This window comes from Heterodontus francisci, chromosome 3 (assembly GCF_036365525.1).
Source record: "Heterodontus francisci isolate sHetFra1 chromosome 3, sHetFra1.hap1, whole genome shotgun sequence".
Lineage (NCBI taxonomy): Eukaryota > Metazoa > Chordata > Chondrichthyes > Heterodontiformes > Heterodontidae > Heterodontus > Heterodontus francisci.
The window spans coordinates 201,873,581-201,891,936 of record NC_090373.1 but is presented as its reverse complement, the minus strand read 5'-3'; the positions used below and the strand labels follow the sequence as shown (position 1 = coordinate 201,891,936).

The 18,356-nt window shown below is 43.1% G+C and overlaps 1 protein-coding gene across 1 annotated transcript in view; it reads left to right on the top strand.

Annotated features, from left to right (window-relative positions):
• Positions 1–18,356, top strand: part of LOC137367179 (dynein axonemal heavy chain 8-like) — a 2,062,041-nt gene that overhangs the window by 494,638 nt on the left and 1,549,047 nt on the right. Inside the window, exon 18 of the mRNA XM_068028615.1 lies at positions 13,569–13,756. Within this exon, the coding sequence (XP_067884716.1) occupies positions 13,569–13,756 (188 nt within the window). The remainder of the gene's footprint in view (positions 1–13,568; positions 13,757–18,356) is intronic.

The window sequence follows — 18,356 nt, the reverse complement described above, 5'->3', positions numbered from 1 at the left end:
AGCTAGCCAATTTCTGATCCAAAGCTCTAAATCACCTTCAACCCCATACTTCCGTATTTTCTGCAATAGCCTACCATGGGGAACCTTATCAAACGCCTTACTGAAATCCATATACACCACATCCACTGCTTTACCCTCATCCACCTGTTTGGTCACCTTCTCGAAAAACTCAATAAGGTTTGTGAGGCACGACCTACCCTTCACAAAACCGTGCTGACTATCGCTAATGAACTTATTCTTTTCAAGATGCAATGACCCAGCCTCCCCTACTTACTAGGGAAGAGAATTCCACAGGTTAGTACCTTTCTGAGAAAAAATCTCCTTTGTCTTAAAAGGGAGACCTCTTATTTTTAAATTGTGTCCCCTAGTTCTAGTCTCCCCCACAAGAGGAAACATCCTCCCAGTATACACTCTATCAAGTCCCCTGAGGATCTGATATATTTCAATAAGATCATCTCCACTTTTCTCAGCTCTTATGGGTTTCGGCCCAAACTGTTCAACTTTTCTTCATAAGATAACCCTTCATCCCGAGAATTAGTCAAGTGAGCCTTCTCCGAACTGCTAATGCAATTGTCTCCTTTTTTTCAAATAAGATCAAAACTGTACACAGTACTCCAGATGTGGTCTTACCAGGGTCCTGTGTAGCTGCAGTAAAACTTCCCTACTTTTATACTTGATTCCCTTTGCAATAAATGCCAACATTTTATTTGCCTTCCTAATCACTTGCTGTACCTGCATACTAATGTTTTGTGGTTCATGTAACAGGACACCAGATCCCTCTGTACCAACTAATTCTGCAATCGCTCTCCATTTAAATAGTACACCGCTTTTCTATTCTTCCTGCCAAAGTGAACCAGTTCACATTTTCCCACATTATACTCCATCTGCCAATTTTTTGCCCTGACTTAATCTATCTATATCCTTTTGTAGACTCTTTACCTCCTCTTGACAACCTACTTTCCTTCCTGTCTTGGTGTCATCAGCAAATTTAGCTACCATTCATTCCGCCCCTTGATCCAAGTTATTGATATAAATTGTAAATAGTTGAGGCTGCAGCTATTTACAGCTTGCCAGCCTGAAAGACGCATTTATCTCTCCTCTCTTCTTTCTGTTAGCTAACCAGTCCTTTACCCATGCTAACATATTAGCCCCCTACATGATGTGCTCTTGTCTTATGTAGTAACCTTTAATGTGGCACCTTTTTTAAAAATGATTTTTGGACATCCAAGTACACCACATCTACAAGTTCCCTTTTATCCACCTTGTAACCTCCTCGAAGAACTCTAAAGTAGTCAAACACTATTTCCCTTTCACAAAACCATGTTGACTCTATTTAATCCCATTATGATTTTCTAAGTATCCTGCTATAACTTCCTTAGTAGATTGTAGCAATTTCCCTATGACAGATGTTAGGCTAACTGGCCAAAAGTTTCCTGTTTTCTGTCCCCCTCCTTTCTTTAATAAAGCTTTTACATTTGCTATTTTCCAATCCACTGGGACCTGTCCAGAATCTAAGGAATTTTGGAAAATTAGAACCAAAGCCTGGACTAACTCTCTGCTACTTCTTTTAAGATCCTTGGATGCAGGCCTGGGGACTTGTCAGTCTTTAAATCTAATAGTTTTCCCAGCACCTTTCCCCTGGTGATGGTAATCATTAAGTTCCTCCCTCCCTTTTACCTCTTGAAAATCAAGTATCTTTGGCAGGTTTTCTAACTCTTCTGCAGTGCAAACAGGCACAAAATACCTGTTCACTCTTCTTCCATTTCCTTATTTTCCATTATCAATTCCCCAGACTCTCAGTCTAGAAGACCAACACTAGCTTTAGTTAAATAAAAGCAAAATACTGCGGATGCTGGAAATCTGAAACAAAAACAAGAAATGCTGGATTCACTCAGCAGGTCTGGCAGCATCTGTGGAAAGAGAAGCAGAGTTAACGTTTCGGGTCAGTGACCCTTCTTCGGAACTAGCTTTAGTTACTCTTTTCCCATTAAAATTCTTGTAGAAACTCTTTTACTGTCTGTTTTTGTATTACTCGCTCATTTTCTCTCAGACTCTACTTTCCCCTCATTATTTTTTAGTCATTCCTTGTTGGTTCTTAAAATCTGTCCCATCTTCTGAGCTACTACTAATCTTGCAGATTTATACAGTTTCTTTCAATTTGATACTATCCTTAACTTATTTAGCATGGATGATGCAAGTAAAAGCAAAATACTGCTGGTACTTGAAATCTGAAATAAAAACAGCGCTATAAATATTCATCAGGTCTGGCAGCATCTGTGGAGAGAGAAACACTTAAATTTTTAAGTCTGTACCCTTTCATCAGAACTGTTTAAAGCCCTATCTTCAGCTCTCATTACCACTACTTCCCTGTTTTGGGGAATTGAATAATGTCACTGACCAGCAATGTAGAACCTGAAGAACATGAATTCAAATCCCACCACAGCAAATGGTGGAATTTGAGTTCAATTTATAAATCTGGAATTAAAAGCTTGTTCAATGATGACCATGAAACCATTGGTTCACAAATGTCCTTCAGGAAAGGAAAATCTGCCATCCTTGCCTGGCCTGACACCAGACCTCCAGCAATGTGGTTGACACTTACAAATTGCCTCACAAGCCTCTCAGTCCAAGGGCAATTAGGGATGGGTAACAAATGCTGGCCTAGCCAGAGACTCCCACAAAACTAATGAAGTTCAGGTGAAGCCTTTCGCAACAGAAAACCCTTGCTTTCCTGAGTGCCGGTTGCCAGTGCCCCATGAATTGAAACCCATTATTCCCTCACCAATCTTTTAAGCCACTCATGCAACTCTGATCTTATTCACCCTATGATAATTTGCTCAGATAGCCATCTAGAGATTACTACCTTTTGTGGTTTGGCTTTTTAATTTCACTCATCCTCCCTTGGCAAAACCTTTGTCATCATACATATACTGTTCCATGAAAACTGGGTCTTTTGTCAACTTCCAAGTTCCTATACTGCCCCGAGGACATGTCAACCCTGGCACTGGGCAGGCAACACAGCCTTCGGGACTTGCGCTCCCGGTTGCAGAGAGTAATATATATCCCTGTAACTATACTGTCCCCCAACACTACTGCATTGCTTTTTATTTCCCAAACTTCAATGGCCCTCTATACCATGGTGCTGTCGTCCATTTGCTTATCCTGCCTGCAGTCCCTGCTCTTGTCCACACAGGCTGCAAGAACCTCTTGCCTGTTACGACGTGCTAGGGCTGAAGTTTCTCCAATACTACCTTCTGGATCCCCATATCTGCCTCACTTGTCACACCCTTCTGTCCTTGATTTATGGACCATATTTGAAGTACTTAACCTAAGGGTTGTGATCCAAAGGACAGTGTCCAGGCAACTTTCTCACACCCTCATAGGAACATAAGAACATAGGATCAGGAGTAGGCCATTCAGCCCAAGGTACCTACTCTGCCTCTCAATACGATCATGGCTGATCATCCACTTCGATGTCTTTTCCCCCACACTATCCCCATATCCCTTTGTCATTGGTATTTAGAAATCTGTCAATCTCTGCTTTTAAACATACTCAATAACTGAGCTTCCACAGTCCTCTGGGGTAGAGAATTACAAAGATTCACAACCTTCTGAGTAAAGAAATTTCTCCTCACCTTGGTCTTAAGTGGCTTCCCCAATATTTTGAAATTGTGTTCCCTGGTTCTGCACTCCCCAAACAGGGAAAACATCTTAGCTGCTTCTACCCTGTTTATCCCTTTAAGTATTTTGTAGGTTTCAATGAGGTCACCTTTCATTCTTCGAAACTCTAGAGAACACAGGCCCAATTTCCCCCAGTCTCTCCTTGTAGGACAGTCCCGCCATCCTGGGAACAAGTCTGGTGAAGCTTCGTTGCACTCCCTCTGGCAATATTTTTCCTAAGGTAAAGGGACCAAAACTGCACGCAGTACTCCATGTTCTATACAATTGAAGCAAGACTTCACGACTCCTGTACTCAAATCCTCTTGCCATAATGGCCAACATACTATTAGCCTTCCTAATTGCTTGCTGCACCTGCGTGCTAATTTTCAGTGACTTATTGTCCCTTTGTACATCTACACTTTCTAATCTCTTACCATTTAAGAAATACTGTGCACATCTATTCCTCCTACCAAAGTGGATAACCTCACATTTTTCCACATTATATTCCATCTGCCATGTTCTTGCCGACTCACTAAGCCTTTCCAAATCCCCTTGAAACTGCTTTACATCTTCCTCACAACACATTCCCACCTAGTTTCGTGAGCTGATGCCCAAGTACTGAACCTGCCAGTGCAAGAATGACCCATTTATTCCTACTCTCTCTTCTGACTGTTAACTAACCCTTAATCCATGCCAGTGTATTACTTCCTCTGCCATGTGCTTTAATTTCACTAATCAACCTCCTTTGGGGGACTTTATCAAAAGCGTTCTGGAAATCCAAGTAGACTATGTCCACTGACTCCCCTTTATCAATTCTGTTAGTGACATCCTCAAAAAACACTGATTTCCCAATCAGATCATTATTATCCAAGTGTCCATTTATCACATCCTTTAGATTCTACCATTTTCCCTGCTACTGATGTAAGGCTAACAGATCTGTAGTTCCCTGTTTTCTCTCTCACTCCCTCCTTTAAAGAGAGCGAGAGGGCAGCAAGAGCGGAGATTTTAAAAAGCGTGCCAAAGGGTCAGAGGCCAGAGAGAGAGAGAGCAGTGAGATCGAAATGGGGGGAAAAATCAAAGTGAAATTGAGTGACGTTGCAATCAACAGTGAAAGCAGGGAAACAGAAAGCCAGCTGGGGTGAGTATAGCAGTAAGCTTTTAATTTAATCTCCGTCAAATATGAAATGAGACTCGATTGATTCCTTAGTATATAACATATAAAATCTGCTTTAGTTTTTAGTTTATCATCGAGTGAGAGAGAGAAAGACCAGCAGGGAGTGTATTAGTTCAAATTAGAACAATTTAATACATAAGCTGCATTAAGTATTAGGGTTTATGGTTATTCATAAGGTTTACTAGTAGTAAAATTTATTAGTTTTGGCAAAGCTTTATTCACATTGGTAAGGTTTATTACCAGTAGGATGGTTCTCAAATCTATGTAATCAAGACAAGCATAACTTGTAGGTGGTACGAGCATTTAATAAGCACAGTAAATTCTCCAACACATAAGAATCATTCTAAGTTATTTCAGAAAGTAATTAAAGTAAATTAACTAATAGCATAAGTAACAATGGCAGGACAGGTGTTGCGTTGCAGCTGTGGATTGTGGGAGTTTTTGAATGCCAAGGCGTTCCACGACAAACTCGTTTGCCGAAAGTGTAAGCAGCTAGAGGAATTCTGGATCGCGATTATTGATCTGAAAGCTGAACTGCAAACACTAACATAAAGGAGGAGAGAAATACCTGGACGCTTTGTTCCAGCAGATGGTCACGCTGCTTAGAACGTCATATGTTATGGTCAGCAGTGAGGGACAGAGGATGTGACTGAGTGAGGCAGGTAAAGGGAACGAGCAGACAGTAGTGGAGGAGCCTCAGACTTTGCAATTATCAAACAGGTTTGAGGTACTCTCAACTTCTGTGAATGAAAACAAGGTCTGCACGGTGGATGAGTAGACTGGCCATGACACTGGTACAGGAAGCCATCTAAGTGGGGAACAAAAAGAAATGTGGTGGTGGTAGTCGAGGATAGTATAGTGAGAGGAATTGACACTGTTCTGTGCAGCGGAGAGGGAGTTCAGAGGCTGTGTTGCCTTCCTGGTGCCAGGGTTTGGGACATCTACTCAGGACTGGACAGGAACTTAGAGTGGGAGGGGGAGGATCCAATTTTTATGGTCCATGTAGGCACCAATGACATGGGTAAGATTAGGAAAGAGGTTCTGATTAGACACCATATTGGCTAGGCACCACATTGAAGAGCAGGACCTCAAGGGTAGTAATCTCTGGATTATTACCTGAGTATGTGCCAATTGGCATAGGGCACATAAGATTAGTGAAATGGCTCAAAGACTGGTGTTGGAGAAGTGGGTTTCGGTTTGTGTGGCACTTGCACCAGTACTACGGAAAGTGGGGGCTGTACCTTTGGGACAATCTGCACCTGAACCATGCTTGGGCCTGTGTTCTAGCAAATAGTAAAACTAAAAGTAGAGAGGGCTTTAAACTAAACAAGGGGGAGCAGGATCAAACTTTGGTAGATGTAGTAAATCAAGGGGTAGAGTCGAGGCAGGAGAGCAGAATTGTAATATGGGAAATGAAGGCTAGAGAATGACAGGAAGGGACAGAGAAAGAAACCTAAGAACATGCCCACAAAGACCAAACTAAAGGCTCTGTATCTGAATGCATGCAGCATTCATAACAAATTAAACAAACTGATAACGCACATTGAAGTAAATAAATATGATCTAATAGCCATTACGGAGATGTGGCTGCAGGATGACCAGAATTGGGTCCTCAATATTCAGAGGTATATAATATTCAACAATAGGAAGCTAGGGAAAAAGTGGAGGGTTAGCACTGTTAATAAAGGATGGCATTGGTGCAATAGTCAGAGATGACCTTGGTTCAGGAGATCAGGATGTAGAATCTATTTGGGTGGAGATGAGGAATAGTAGGGGAAAGAAGTCACTAATGAGAGTGGTCTACAGGCCCCACCACCTAACAGTAACCACAATGTATACAAGAAAGGGTTCTGAAGAAGGGTCACTGACCTGAAATATTAACTCTGCTTCTCTCTCCACAGATGCTGCCAGACCTGCTGAGTATTTCCAGCGTTTCTTGTTTCCAGCATCAGCAGTATTTTGCTTCCATGCAAGAAATATTGGGTGCTTGTAATTAAGGGACAGCAATAATCATGGGCGATTTTAATCTACATATAAACTCAGAAAAATCAGATTGGCAATAGTAGCCTGGATGAGGAGTTCATAGAATGCTTTTGAGATAGTTTCTTAGAGCAGCATGTTCTGGAGCCAGCCAACGAGCAGGTTATGTTGGTATTGTGTAATGTGACGGGATTAATTAATCTCCGAGTAAACGCACCTCTAGGTAGCAAAGAGCACAATATGATTGAATTTTACATTCAGTTTGAAAGGGAGGAGTGGGTCTAAGACTAGTATTTTTAAACTTAAATAAAGGCAACTATGTGGGCATGAAAGATGAGCTAGCTGAAGTGAACTGGGTTACTAGGCCAGGAGATAGATCAATGGAAAAGCAGTGGCATACATTTAAGGGGATATTTCAGAATAAGTATATTCCTACTATATAGTAAAAATTCCAAGGGGAGGACCCATCTGTGATTAAAGAAGTTAAAGAAAGCATAAAATTTGAAGAAAAAGCATATAAATTTGCAAAGATGAGTGGCAGGTCAGATGACTGGTGAGAATATAAAGAACAGCAGAGAATGACTAAAAGGTTAATCAGGAGAAAGAAATTAGAGTATGGGAGGAAGCTAGCTAGAAATGTAAAAACTGATAGCAAGAGTTTCTACAAGTATTTGAAAAGGAAAAGAATGAAGAAAGTGAGTGGTCCTCCAGAGAATGAGACTGGGGAGTTAATAGAGGATTATAAGGAAATGGATGATGAAATGAACAAATATTTTGCTTCTGTCTTCACTATCGAGGCTAGAAAAAACATTCCAGTAGTAACTGTAAATCAGGAGGTGGAAGGAAGAGAGTAACTTGGTGAAATTGCAATCAACAGGGAAGGAGTACTGAGCAAACTGATGGAACTGTGGACTGACAAATCCCCAGGTCCTGATGGGCTTCATCCTAGGATCTTAAAAGAGCTGACTAATGATGTAAAAGCAAAATACTGCGGATGCTGGAAATCTGAAATAAAAACAAGAAATGCTGGAACCACTCAGCAGGTCTGGCAGCATCTGTGGAAAGAGAAGCAGAGTTAACATTTCGAGTCAGTGACCCTTCTTCGGAACTGACAAATATTAGAAAAGTCACAGGTTATAAGCAAGTGAGGTGGGAGTGGGGCAAGAGATAACAAAGGAAAAGATGAAGATTGGACAAGGCCACATAGCTGACCAAAAGGTCACCGAGCAAAGGCAAACAATATGTTAATGGTGTGTTGAACGACAAAGCATTAGTACAGATAAGGTGTTAATGGACTGAATATTGAACAGCAGCAAGTGCAAACATGAAAAAAAACAGTGGGTAAGCAAACTGAACAAACTAAGATGAAATTAAATAAATGCAAAAAAAAAGATTGTAAAGAATGTAAAAAAGAAAAGAAGAAAAAATAACTAAAAATGAAAGTAAAATGGGGGGCTGTCATGCTCTGAAATTATTGAACTCAATGTTCAGTCTGGCAGGCTGTAGCATGCCTAATCGGTAGATGAGATGCTGTTCCTCGAGCTTGCGTTGATGTTCACTGGAACACTGCAGCAATCCCAGGACAGATGTGAGCATGAGAGAAGGGGGGGAGTGTTGAAATGGCAAGCAACCGGAAGCTCAGGGTCCTGCCACCTCCAGCGTGATGCCAATACCAAACTCATCTTCCCCTCCCTTTCCCTGTCAGCATTCCGAAGGGATCGTTCCTTCCGCGACACCCTGGTCCACTCCTCCATTGCCCCCACCACCTTGTCCCTGTCCCATGGCACCTTCCCCTGCAATCGCAGGAGGTGCCCATTTACCTCCTCTCTCCTCACTATCCCAGGCCCCAAACCCTCCTTTCAGGTGAAGCAGTGATTTACTTGTACTACTTTCAATGTAGCATACTGTATTTGCTGCTCACAATGTGGTCTCCTCTACATTGGGGAGACCAAGCGCAGACTGGGTGACCGCTTTGCGGAACACCTCCGCTCAGTCCGCAAGCAGGACCCTGAGCTTCTGGTTGCTTGCCATTTCAACACTCCCCCCTGCTCTCATGCCCTCTCATGAGGGCCCAAATGGCCTACTTCTCCTAATTTGTATAGTTGTATGATGGGGTGATATCTTATCTGCTGGAACTGTTCCAGAATCTATAAAATTTTGGAAGATGATCTCCATAGCTACCTCTTTCAACATTCTGGGCTGCAAAATATCAGTTCCTGGGGACTTATCATTCTTCAGCTCCAAGGAGGTGGTGGCGTAGTGGTATTGTCATTGGACTGGTAAACCAGAAACCCAGGGTATTACTCTCAGGACATGGGTTCAAATCCCACCACAGCAGAAGGTGGAATTTAAATTCAATTAATTATACATCTATAATTAAAAAGCTAGTCTAATGCCCATGAAACCATTGTCGATTGTTGTAAAAACCCATCTGGTTCATTAATGTCCTTTAGGGAAGGAAATCTGCTGTCCTGACCTGGTCTGGCCTACATGTGACTCCAGACCCACAACAATGTGGTTGACTCATACATGCCCTCTGAAATGGCCTAGCAAGCCACTCAGTTGTATCTAACCGCTACGAAGTCAGTTTAAAAAAAAAGGATTGAAAACAGATGGACCACCCAGCATCGACCTAGGCACCAGAAATGACTACAGCAAACCCAGCCCTGTCGACCCTGCAAAAGGTAGTCCTTACTAACATCTGGGGGCTTGTGCCAAAGCTGGGAGAGCTGTCCTACAGACTAGTCAACCAACAGCCTGATATAGTCTTACTTACGAAATCATACCTTACAGACAATGTCCCAGACACTGCCATCATTATCCCCGGGTATGTCCTATCCCACCGCAGGACAGACCTAGCAGAGGTGGCAGCATAGCATAATACAGTCAGGAGGGACTTGCCCTGGGAGTCCTCAACATTGACTCTAGACCCCATGAAGTCTCATGGCATCTGGTCAAACATGCGCAAGGAAATCTCCTGCTAATTACCACCTACTGCCCTCCCTCAGCTGATGAGACAGTACTCCTGCATGTTGAACACCACTTGGAGGAAGCACTGAGGGTGGCAAGGGTGCAGAATGTACTCCGGGTGGGGGACTTAATGTCTATCCCCAAGAGTGACTCAGTAGCACCACTGCTGGCTGAGTCCTCAAGGACATAGCTGCTAGACTGTCTGCAGCAGGTGGTAAGGGAACCAACAAGAGGAAACAACATGCTGGTCCTCACCAGTCTGCCTGTCGTAGATGCATCTGTCCGACAGTATTGGTAGGAGTGACCACCGCACAGTCCTTGTGGAGACGAAGTCCCGCATTCACATTGAGGATACCATCCATCGTGTTGTGTGGCACTATCACTGTGCTAGATGGGATAGATTTCTGATAGATCTAGCAATGCAAAACTGGGCATCCATGAGGCGCTGTGGGCCATCAGCAGCAGCAGAATTGTACTTAACCACAATCTATAACCTCATTGCCCGGCATACCCCCCCTCCTCTCCCATCAAGCCAGGAGACCAACCTTGGCTCAATGAAGAGTGCAGGAAGGCATGCCAGGAGCAGCACCAGGCATACCTCAATGAGGTGTCAACCTGGTGAAGCTACAGCAGAGGACTACTTGCATGCCAAACTGCATAAGCAGTTTGCGATAGACAGAGCTAAGCGATCCCATAACCAACAGATCTGATCTAAGCTCTTCAGTCCTGCCACATCCAGCCGTGAATGGTGGAGGACAATTTAAACAACTAACTGGAGGAGGTGGCTCTACAAATATCCCCCTCCTCAATGATGGGGAACTCAGCACATCAGTGTGAAAGATAAGGTTGAAGCATTTGCAACAGCCTTCAGCCTTCAACCAGAAGTGCCGAGTTGTTGATCCATCTCTGCCTCCTTCTGACTTCAGCCAATTCAATTCACTCCGTGATATCAAGAAATGACTGAAGGCACCGGATACTGAAAAGGCTATGGGCCCTGACAATATTCCAGCAATAGTACTGAGGACCTGTGCTCCAGAACTTGCTGCTTCAGTACAGCTACAACACTGGCATCTACCTGGCAATGTGGAAAGTTGCCCAGGTATGTCCTGTACACAAAAAGCAGGACAAGTCCAACCTGGCCAATTACTGCCCCATCAGTCTACTCTCAATCATCAGTAAACTGATGGAAGGGGTCATCAACAGTGCTATCAAGCAGCACTTGTTTAACAATAACCTGCTGACTGCTCAGTTTGGGTTTTTCCTGGGCCACTCAGCTCCTGATCTCATTACAGCCTTGGTTCAAATATGGACAAAAGAGCTGAACTCAAGAGGTGAGGTGAGTGACTGCCCTTGATAACAAGGCAGCATTTGACCGAGTATGGCATCAAGGAGCCCTAGCAAAACTGAAGTCAGTGGGAATTGGGGGGAAACTCTGCTTGTTGGAGTCATACTGAGTGCATAGGAAGATGGTTGTGGTTGTTGGCCAATCATCTCTGTTCCAGGACATCACTGCAGGAGTGTCCCAGGCCCAATCATCATCACCTGTTTCATCATTGACCTTCCTTCAATCATAAGGTCAGAATTGGGGATGTTCACTGTGCAATGTTCAGCACCATTCGCGACTCCTCAGATACTGAAGCAGTCAGTGTAGAAATGCAGCAATATCTGGACAACATCCAGGCTTGGGCTGATAAGTGGCAAATAACATTTGTGCCACACAAATGCCAAGCAATGTCAAGGATTCAGAAGTCAAGGATTAGTCTGACAGCCTTTCCAGGAGAAATGTGGCATCAGGTGTTTCAGTTATCACACTGGTTTCTCAGAGATGGAGAAAGGAGGAGCTGGTGTCTACTCTCTTCATAGGCTGCCCCCCCACTGACTCAAAACAATAACCAAAATTAAACCAACTCTTGACTACCATTAAATCTTGACGTGTCACTTCTCTGTAAACAACTCCCCTCTCATCACCAAGGTTCCTGCTGTTTATTTAAGACATGTGACATCCAGTAGGGGTTTTTAAACAAAATCTCAAGTCATTCCAGTGAGCTTTTTTCTTCAGTCTAGCATCTATGGAATCCTTTCCACCAAATGAATCCACTTCTACAATATTTATGTCCCCCTGTGGAGGAATTGGCTTTAAATACTTTATTAAAAAAAAACACTTGTTTAGGATGCCAAGCCACAATCCCAGCTTGAACATCCACTTGTGCCAATTGGCAGTCTGATGCACCTGGTCATACCAAGTGTATCAGGCCTCTGAGCAGAGGGCCATGCAGGAACTTCCAGCATTGGGTATCACCACCCCAACTTGGCTCCTATTTTAACTCCTGGATAGGCCTTGGGTGTATGAGTAGCAGTGTGGTTTAGAAAATGACCTACTGCTCCAGATATGAGGCCCAGACTATTTTAATTCCCAGGCCTAGACTAAAGCTCTCATGCTCATCCTGGCTGCACAAAATATGTAAAAATACTTACCTCCTTTTGACCTCTTCTGGCCGTTCCCTGCTGTCTTCACCTGACTGGAAAGCCACTGCAACTTCCTGCTCAGGTTGAGTTTAAATTGCAGTTTGGTTCTGATTACATCATTGGGTGTGACATGCATTTGTAAAATAATACACTGCCAGCTTTGAACAAGGGTCCTTGCTTCCTGCTGTTGACAGCTCCAGGGCAGATAAGTAACTTCAACAGTCTTAACTACTTACCTGCCATGTTTTCACTGGATATGTAGGGTTAAAATTGCCTCAGATGTATATAATTAGAGACCTGGATGCCATTGCCTGACTGTTTAGTCTAAAAAATGATGCATGTGTGGGGATTAAATAATAAAAACATAAACATGGATGTTTTCAGCATTAAACCACCTTCCTCCTCTAGTTCACAACAACACGTTTCGAGTAAGCATGACACACTTGATGATGGAGTATACAAAATAGTCTTTATTAATATGGTTATGGTATGGTAATCAGCTCAACAATGATTTTCAGTTTTGAGTTCTATCTTTTGAGCCCACCGGAGATCTGTTGAAAACCATGCTTCTTTCTCCAACATATTTGTCCTACATCAAAAGGACATCTTGCAAATAAGACCTCACAAGGCACCTGTTCCTGAATCATTTCAAAATAATCTCGTGTATACATTGTAGTTTACTGCAAGTCTTGCTTAAAAGTAGCAGCAGTCCAACCTGCTATTCTCCAACCCTTTTTATTTTTTCTATACTATAGTTAGTGAATCCCTCTCCCATAATTATGACACTAGCCAGAAAAATTATACTTCAATCATCTATGGTTGATGTCATTGCTATCACTTAGTGCCTTGCGTTAGTATTTCTTGTAGAAAAGCTTCCTCTAAAAGCAGAAGACTTTCCTTTCACAACACTCCAAAACCATATTATTTATGTTGGAAAATCTTTTACTCCACGATACCAAAGTTTGACTGTTAACCCTTAACTCTCCAAGATGTCCAACAATGCAAAATGTATACATTACTAAGGTTGTGGTTGTCAGAACTGGCTGTTTTAGTAACGGTTATTTGGGAGCCTAAAATAAATGTTAAAGGTGGCACTTGAGGTGCAAGATTCAGCCAAGTGCTTCCTGAAGGCTCAGACTATGTTGAAATCTAACCATGGTCATTGGGAGACATTCATGTATTGAGATGAAACATTACATAAAATTCCAATTCCTAATCTTTTAGCATAGTTTACTTAACTGAGTAGAAACTTATACAACTTTATTGCAGTTCTCAGTTTCATGTATATCTGAATATTATAAACCTAATTTTTATGCAGTCCTGCACGCAACTCTTTTGATACGTGATCCAGATACTGGAAAAATGAATTTGAATTTTGACCATAGAATTGTTGAGATTCTTCGAGAGGCGAAATGTATGCTAAAGATGAGCCTGGAGGTGCCAGAGATAGCCAAATCTTTGCTAAAGTCTGAGAATGCATTGAAATCTAACCATGATCTTTTGGAGGTAGGTTGTGTTTTGGATGTTTGTGCTCGTGTAAGTTATTTGATGTAGGATGCTCATTGCAGTTTCTATTTATATTGTAATATGTAGTCCGACATTATTCTGTCATTAGAGTGAACAGCACAAAGCAAAACTGTACTACGAATATAATCATTCAGTTACAATTTAAAAATTTACAGGCAATAAGAGAAGGTGCAAGAGCTGTAGCATTTATTTACTTCAACTGTATTTGTCACTATATATGTGTTTCTCTCTTGTTCCCCATTCAGCAGTTACGGCTACACAGTTAGCTGATAATGGTCCAAACACGTGAATAATATACCTGATGCCACTTCGTACGCAAACATAATGTATAAAGGAGAGTTTCCACCATATATTGATGTAGTTAGTTTGTAAGAAAAGAAGAATGAGGATCCAGGAGTAGACCATTCAGCTCTTCAAGCCTGCTCTGGGCAGAATAAGATAATGATTGATCACTTACCTCCACTCCACCATCCCCATATCTTTTAATTCCTTTAATATCCAAAAATCTATTGATCGCTGTCTTAAATCCACTCAATGACTGAGCATTGCAGCTCTCAGAATTCCAAAGATTCACATTCCTGTGAGTAAAGAAATCGCTCCTTTTTTATGTCAGCCCGAAATGGCTGACACCTGTGACCCCTTAGTTCCCTGCCAGGGGAAATATCTGCACAGCATCCACCCTGTGAGGGCCCCATAAGAATTTTAAATGTTTCAATGAAATCACTTCTCATGCTCCTAAATTCTAGGGAATATAGACCTAGTCTACTCAATTGCTCCTCACAGGACAGTCCTGTCATGCCAGGAATCAGCCTGGTAAACCTTTGTTGCAGTCCCTCTAAGGGAAGTACATCTTTCCTTAGTTAAGGAGACAGTACTCGACCAATGCCCTGTATAATTGCAGAAAGATTTCCTTACTTTACGGGGAGGTGGTGGTGCAGTGGTATTTTCACTGGACTAGTAAGTCAGAGACCCAGGGTATTGCTCTGGGGACATGGGTTCAAATCCCACCACAGCAAAAGGTGGAATTTAAATTCAATTAATAAATATGGATTTTTTTTTTTAAAAAGCGAGTCTAATGATGGCCAGGAAACCATTGTCGATTGTTGTAAACCCATCTGGTTCACTAATGTCCTTCAGGGAAGGAAATCTGCTGTCCTTACCTGGTCTGGCCTACATGTTACTCCAGACCCACAGCAATGTGGTTGACTCTTACGTGCCCTCTGAAATAGCCTAGCAAGCCACTCAGTTGTATTTAACTGCTATGAAGTCAATAAAAAAGAATGAAACCAGATGGACCACCCGGCATTGACCTAAGCACCGGAAACAACAATGGCAAACCCAGCCCTGTCGACCCTTATTAACATCTGGGGGCTTGTGCCAAAGTTGGGAGAGCTGTCCCACAGACTAGTCAAGCAACAGCCTGACAGTCATACTCACTGGATAATACCTCATCGACAATGTCCGAGACATTGCCATCACCATCCCCGGGTATGTCCTGTCCCACTGGCAGGACAGACCCAACAGAAGTGGCGGCACAGTGGTATACAGGTAGGAGGGAGTTGCCCTGGGCATCCTGAAATCTATGCCAGACCCTGTGAAGTCTCATGGCATCAGGTCAAACATGGACAAGGAAACCTCCTGCTGATTACCACCTACTGCCCTCCCTCAGGTGATGAATTCGTACTCCTCCATGTTGAACACCACTTGGAGAAAGCCCTAATGGTAGCAAGGGCGCAGAATGTACTCTGGGTGGGGGACTTCAATGTCCATTACAAAGAGCGGCTCGGTAGCACTACTACTGGCTGAGTCCTAAAGGACCTACCTGCTAGACTGGGTATGTGGCAGGTGGTGAGGGAACCAACAAGAGGGAAAAACATACTTGACCTCGTCCTCACCAATCTGCCTGCTGCAGATGCATCTGTCCGTGACAGTATTGGTAGGAGTGACCAGTGCACAGTTCTTGTGGAGACAAACCCCGCCTTTACATTGAGGATACCCACCTTAGTGTTGTGTGGCACTACCACTGTGCTAAATGGGAAAGATTTCTGATAGATCTAGCAATGCAAAACTGGGCATCCATGAGGTGCTGTGGGCCATCAGCAGCAGCAGAATTGTACTCAACCACAATCTGTCACCTCATGGCCTGGCATATCCTCCGCTCTACCATTACCATCAAGCCAGACACCAAGAAATGTTGAACAAGAAATGCTGAAACCACTCAGCAGGTCTGGCAGCATCTGTGAAAAGAGAAGCAGAGTTAACGTTTCGGGTCAGTGACCCTTCTTTGGAACTCACATGCTCACATCTCTGTCCTGGGATTGCTGCAGTGTTCCAGTGAACATCAATGCAAGCTCGAGGAACAGCATCTCATCTACCGATTAGGCACACTACAGCCTGCCGGACTGAACATTGAGTTCAATAATTTCAGAGCATGACAGCCCCCCATTTTACTTTCATTTTTAGTTTTTTTTTTCCTTTTTTTATTGCATTCTTTTTTACATTTTTTACAATCTTTTTTTTGCATTTATTTCATTTCATCTTAGTTTGTTCAGTTTGCTTACCCACTGTTTTTTTTTCAGGTTTGCACTTGCTGCTGTTCAATATTCAGTGTATTAATACCTAATCTGTACTAATGCTTTGTCTTTCAACATACCATTAACATATTGTTTGCCTTTGCTCAGTGACCTTTTGGTCAGCTGTGTGGCCTGGTTCAATCTAGACCTCCTTTGTTATCTCTTGCGCCACCCCCACCTCACTTGCTTATAACCTGTGACTTTTCTAATATTTGTCAGTTCCGAAGAAGGGTCACTGACCCGAAACGTTAACTCTGCTTCTCTTTTCACAGATGCTGCCAGACCTGCTGAGTGGTTCCAGCATTTCTTGTTTTTATTTCAGATTTCCAGCATCCGCAGTATTTTGCTTTTACTAACTAACTGGAGGAGGTGGCTCCACAAATATCCCCATCCTCAATGATGAGGGAGCCCAACATATCAGTGCAAAAAAAAAATCTGAAGCATTTGCAACAATCTTCAGCCAGAAGTCCCGAGTTGATGATCCATCTCGGCCTCCTCCTGAAGTCCCCAGCATCACAGATGCCAGACTTCAGCCAATTCGATTCACTTTGCATGATATCAAACGACTGAAGGCACTGGATACTGCAAAGGCTATGGCCCTGACAATGTTCCAGCAATAGTACTGAAGACCTGTGCTCCAGAACTGGCCGCACCATTAGCCAAGCTGTTCCAGTACAGCTACAACACTTGCATCTACCCTGAAATGTGGAAAGTTGCCCAAGTATGTCCTGTACACAAAAAGCAGGACAAGCCCAACCTGGCCAATTACTGCCCCATCAGCCTACTCTCAATCATCAGTAAAGTGATGGAAGGTGTCGTTGACAGTGCTATCAAGTGGCACTTTCTCAGCAATAACCTGGTCACCGATGCTCAGTTTGGGTACTGCTGGGGCCACTCGGCTCAAGACCTCATACAGCCTTGGTCTAAACCTGAACTAAAGAGCCGAATATAAGAGTTGAGGTGAGAATGTCTGCCTTTGCTATCTCGGCAGCATTTGACCAGCTGTGGCATCAAGGAGCCCTCGCAATACTGAAATCAATGGGAATCGCGGGAAAACTGTCCACTACTTGGAGTCATACTGGGCACAAAGGAAAATGCTTGTGGTAGTTGGAGGCCAATCATCTCAGCCGCAGGACATCACTGGAGGACTTCACGGTAGTGACCATCTTCAATTGCTTCATCAATGATCTTCCCTCCATCATACAGTTCACTAATTGCATGGTGTTCAGTACTATTTGCAACTCAGCAAATACTTAAGTCTGTGCCCACATGCAGCAAGACCTGGACAACATTCAGGCTTGGGCTGATGTGTGATGTGAATGTTACTTACCACTCAAGTGCCAGGCAATGACCATCTCCAACAAAAGAGAATCTAACCATCTCCTCTTGTCATTTAATGACATTACCATCACTGAATCCCCCAACATCAATATCCTGGGGGTTACCGTTGATCGAAACTTAATTGGACCAGCCATATAAAAACTGTGGCAACAAGAGCAGATCAGAGGCTGGGAACTCATCTCCTGATTCCCCAAAGTCTGTGTACCATCTACAAGGCACAAATCAGGAGTGTGATGTAATACTCTCCACTTGCTTGGATTAGTACAGTTCAAAACAGGCAAGAAGCTCAATACCATCCAGGACCAAGCAGCCCATGTGATCAGGACCCCATTCACACCTTTCACCATATACAAGATGTACTCCAACAGCTTACCAAGCTTCCTTCAACAGCACATTCCAAACCCACGACCTCCAACACCTAGGAGAACAAGGGCAGTAGACGCGTGGGAATATCACCACGTGCAAGTTCCCCTCCAAAGGCACACACCATCCTGACTTGGAACGATATCATTGTTCTTTCACTGTTGCTAAATCAAAAACCTGGAACTCACTCCCTACCTACACCAGATAAACTGCAGTGGTTCAAAAAGTTGGCTCACCACCACTTTCTCAAGGGCAATTAGGGATGGGCAACAAATGCTGGCCTTGCCAGCGACACTCATTCC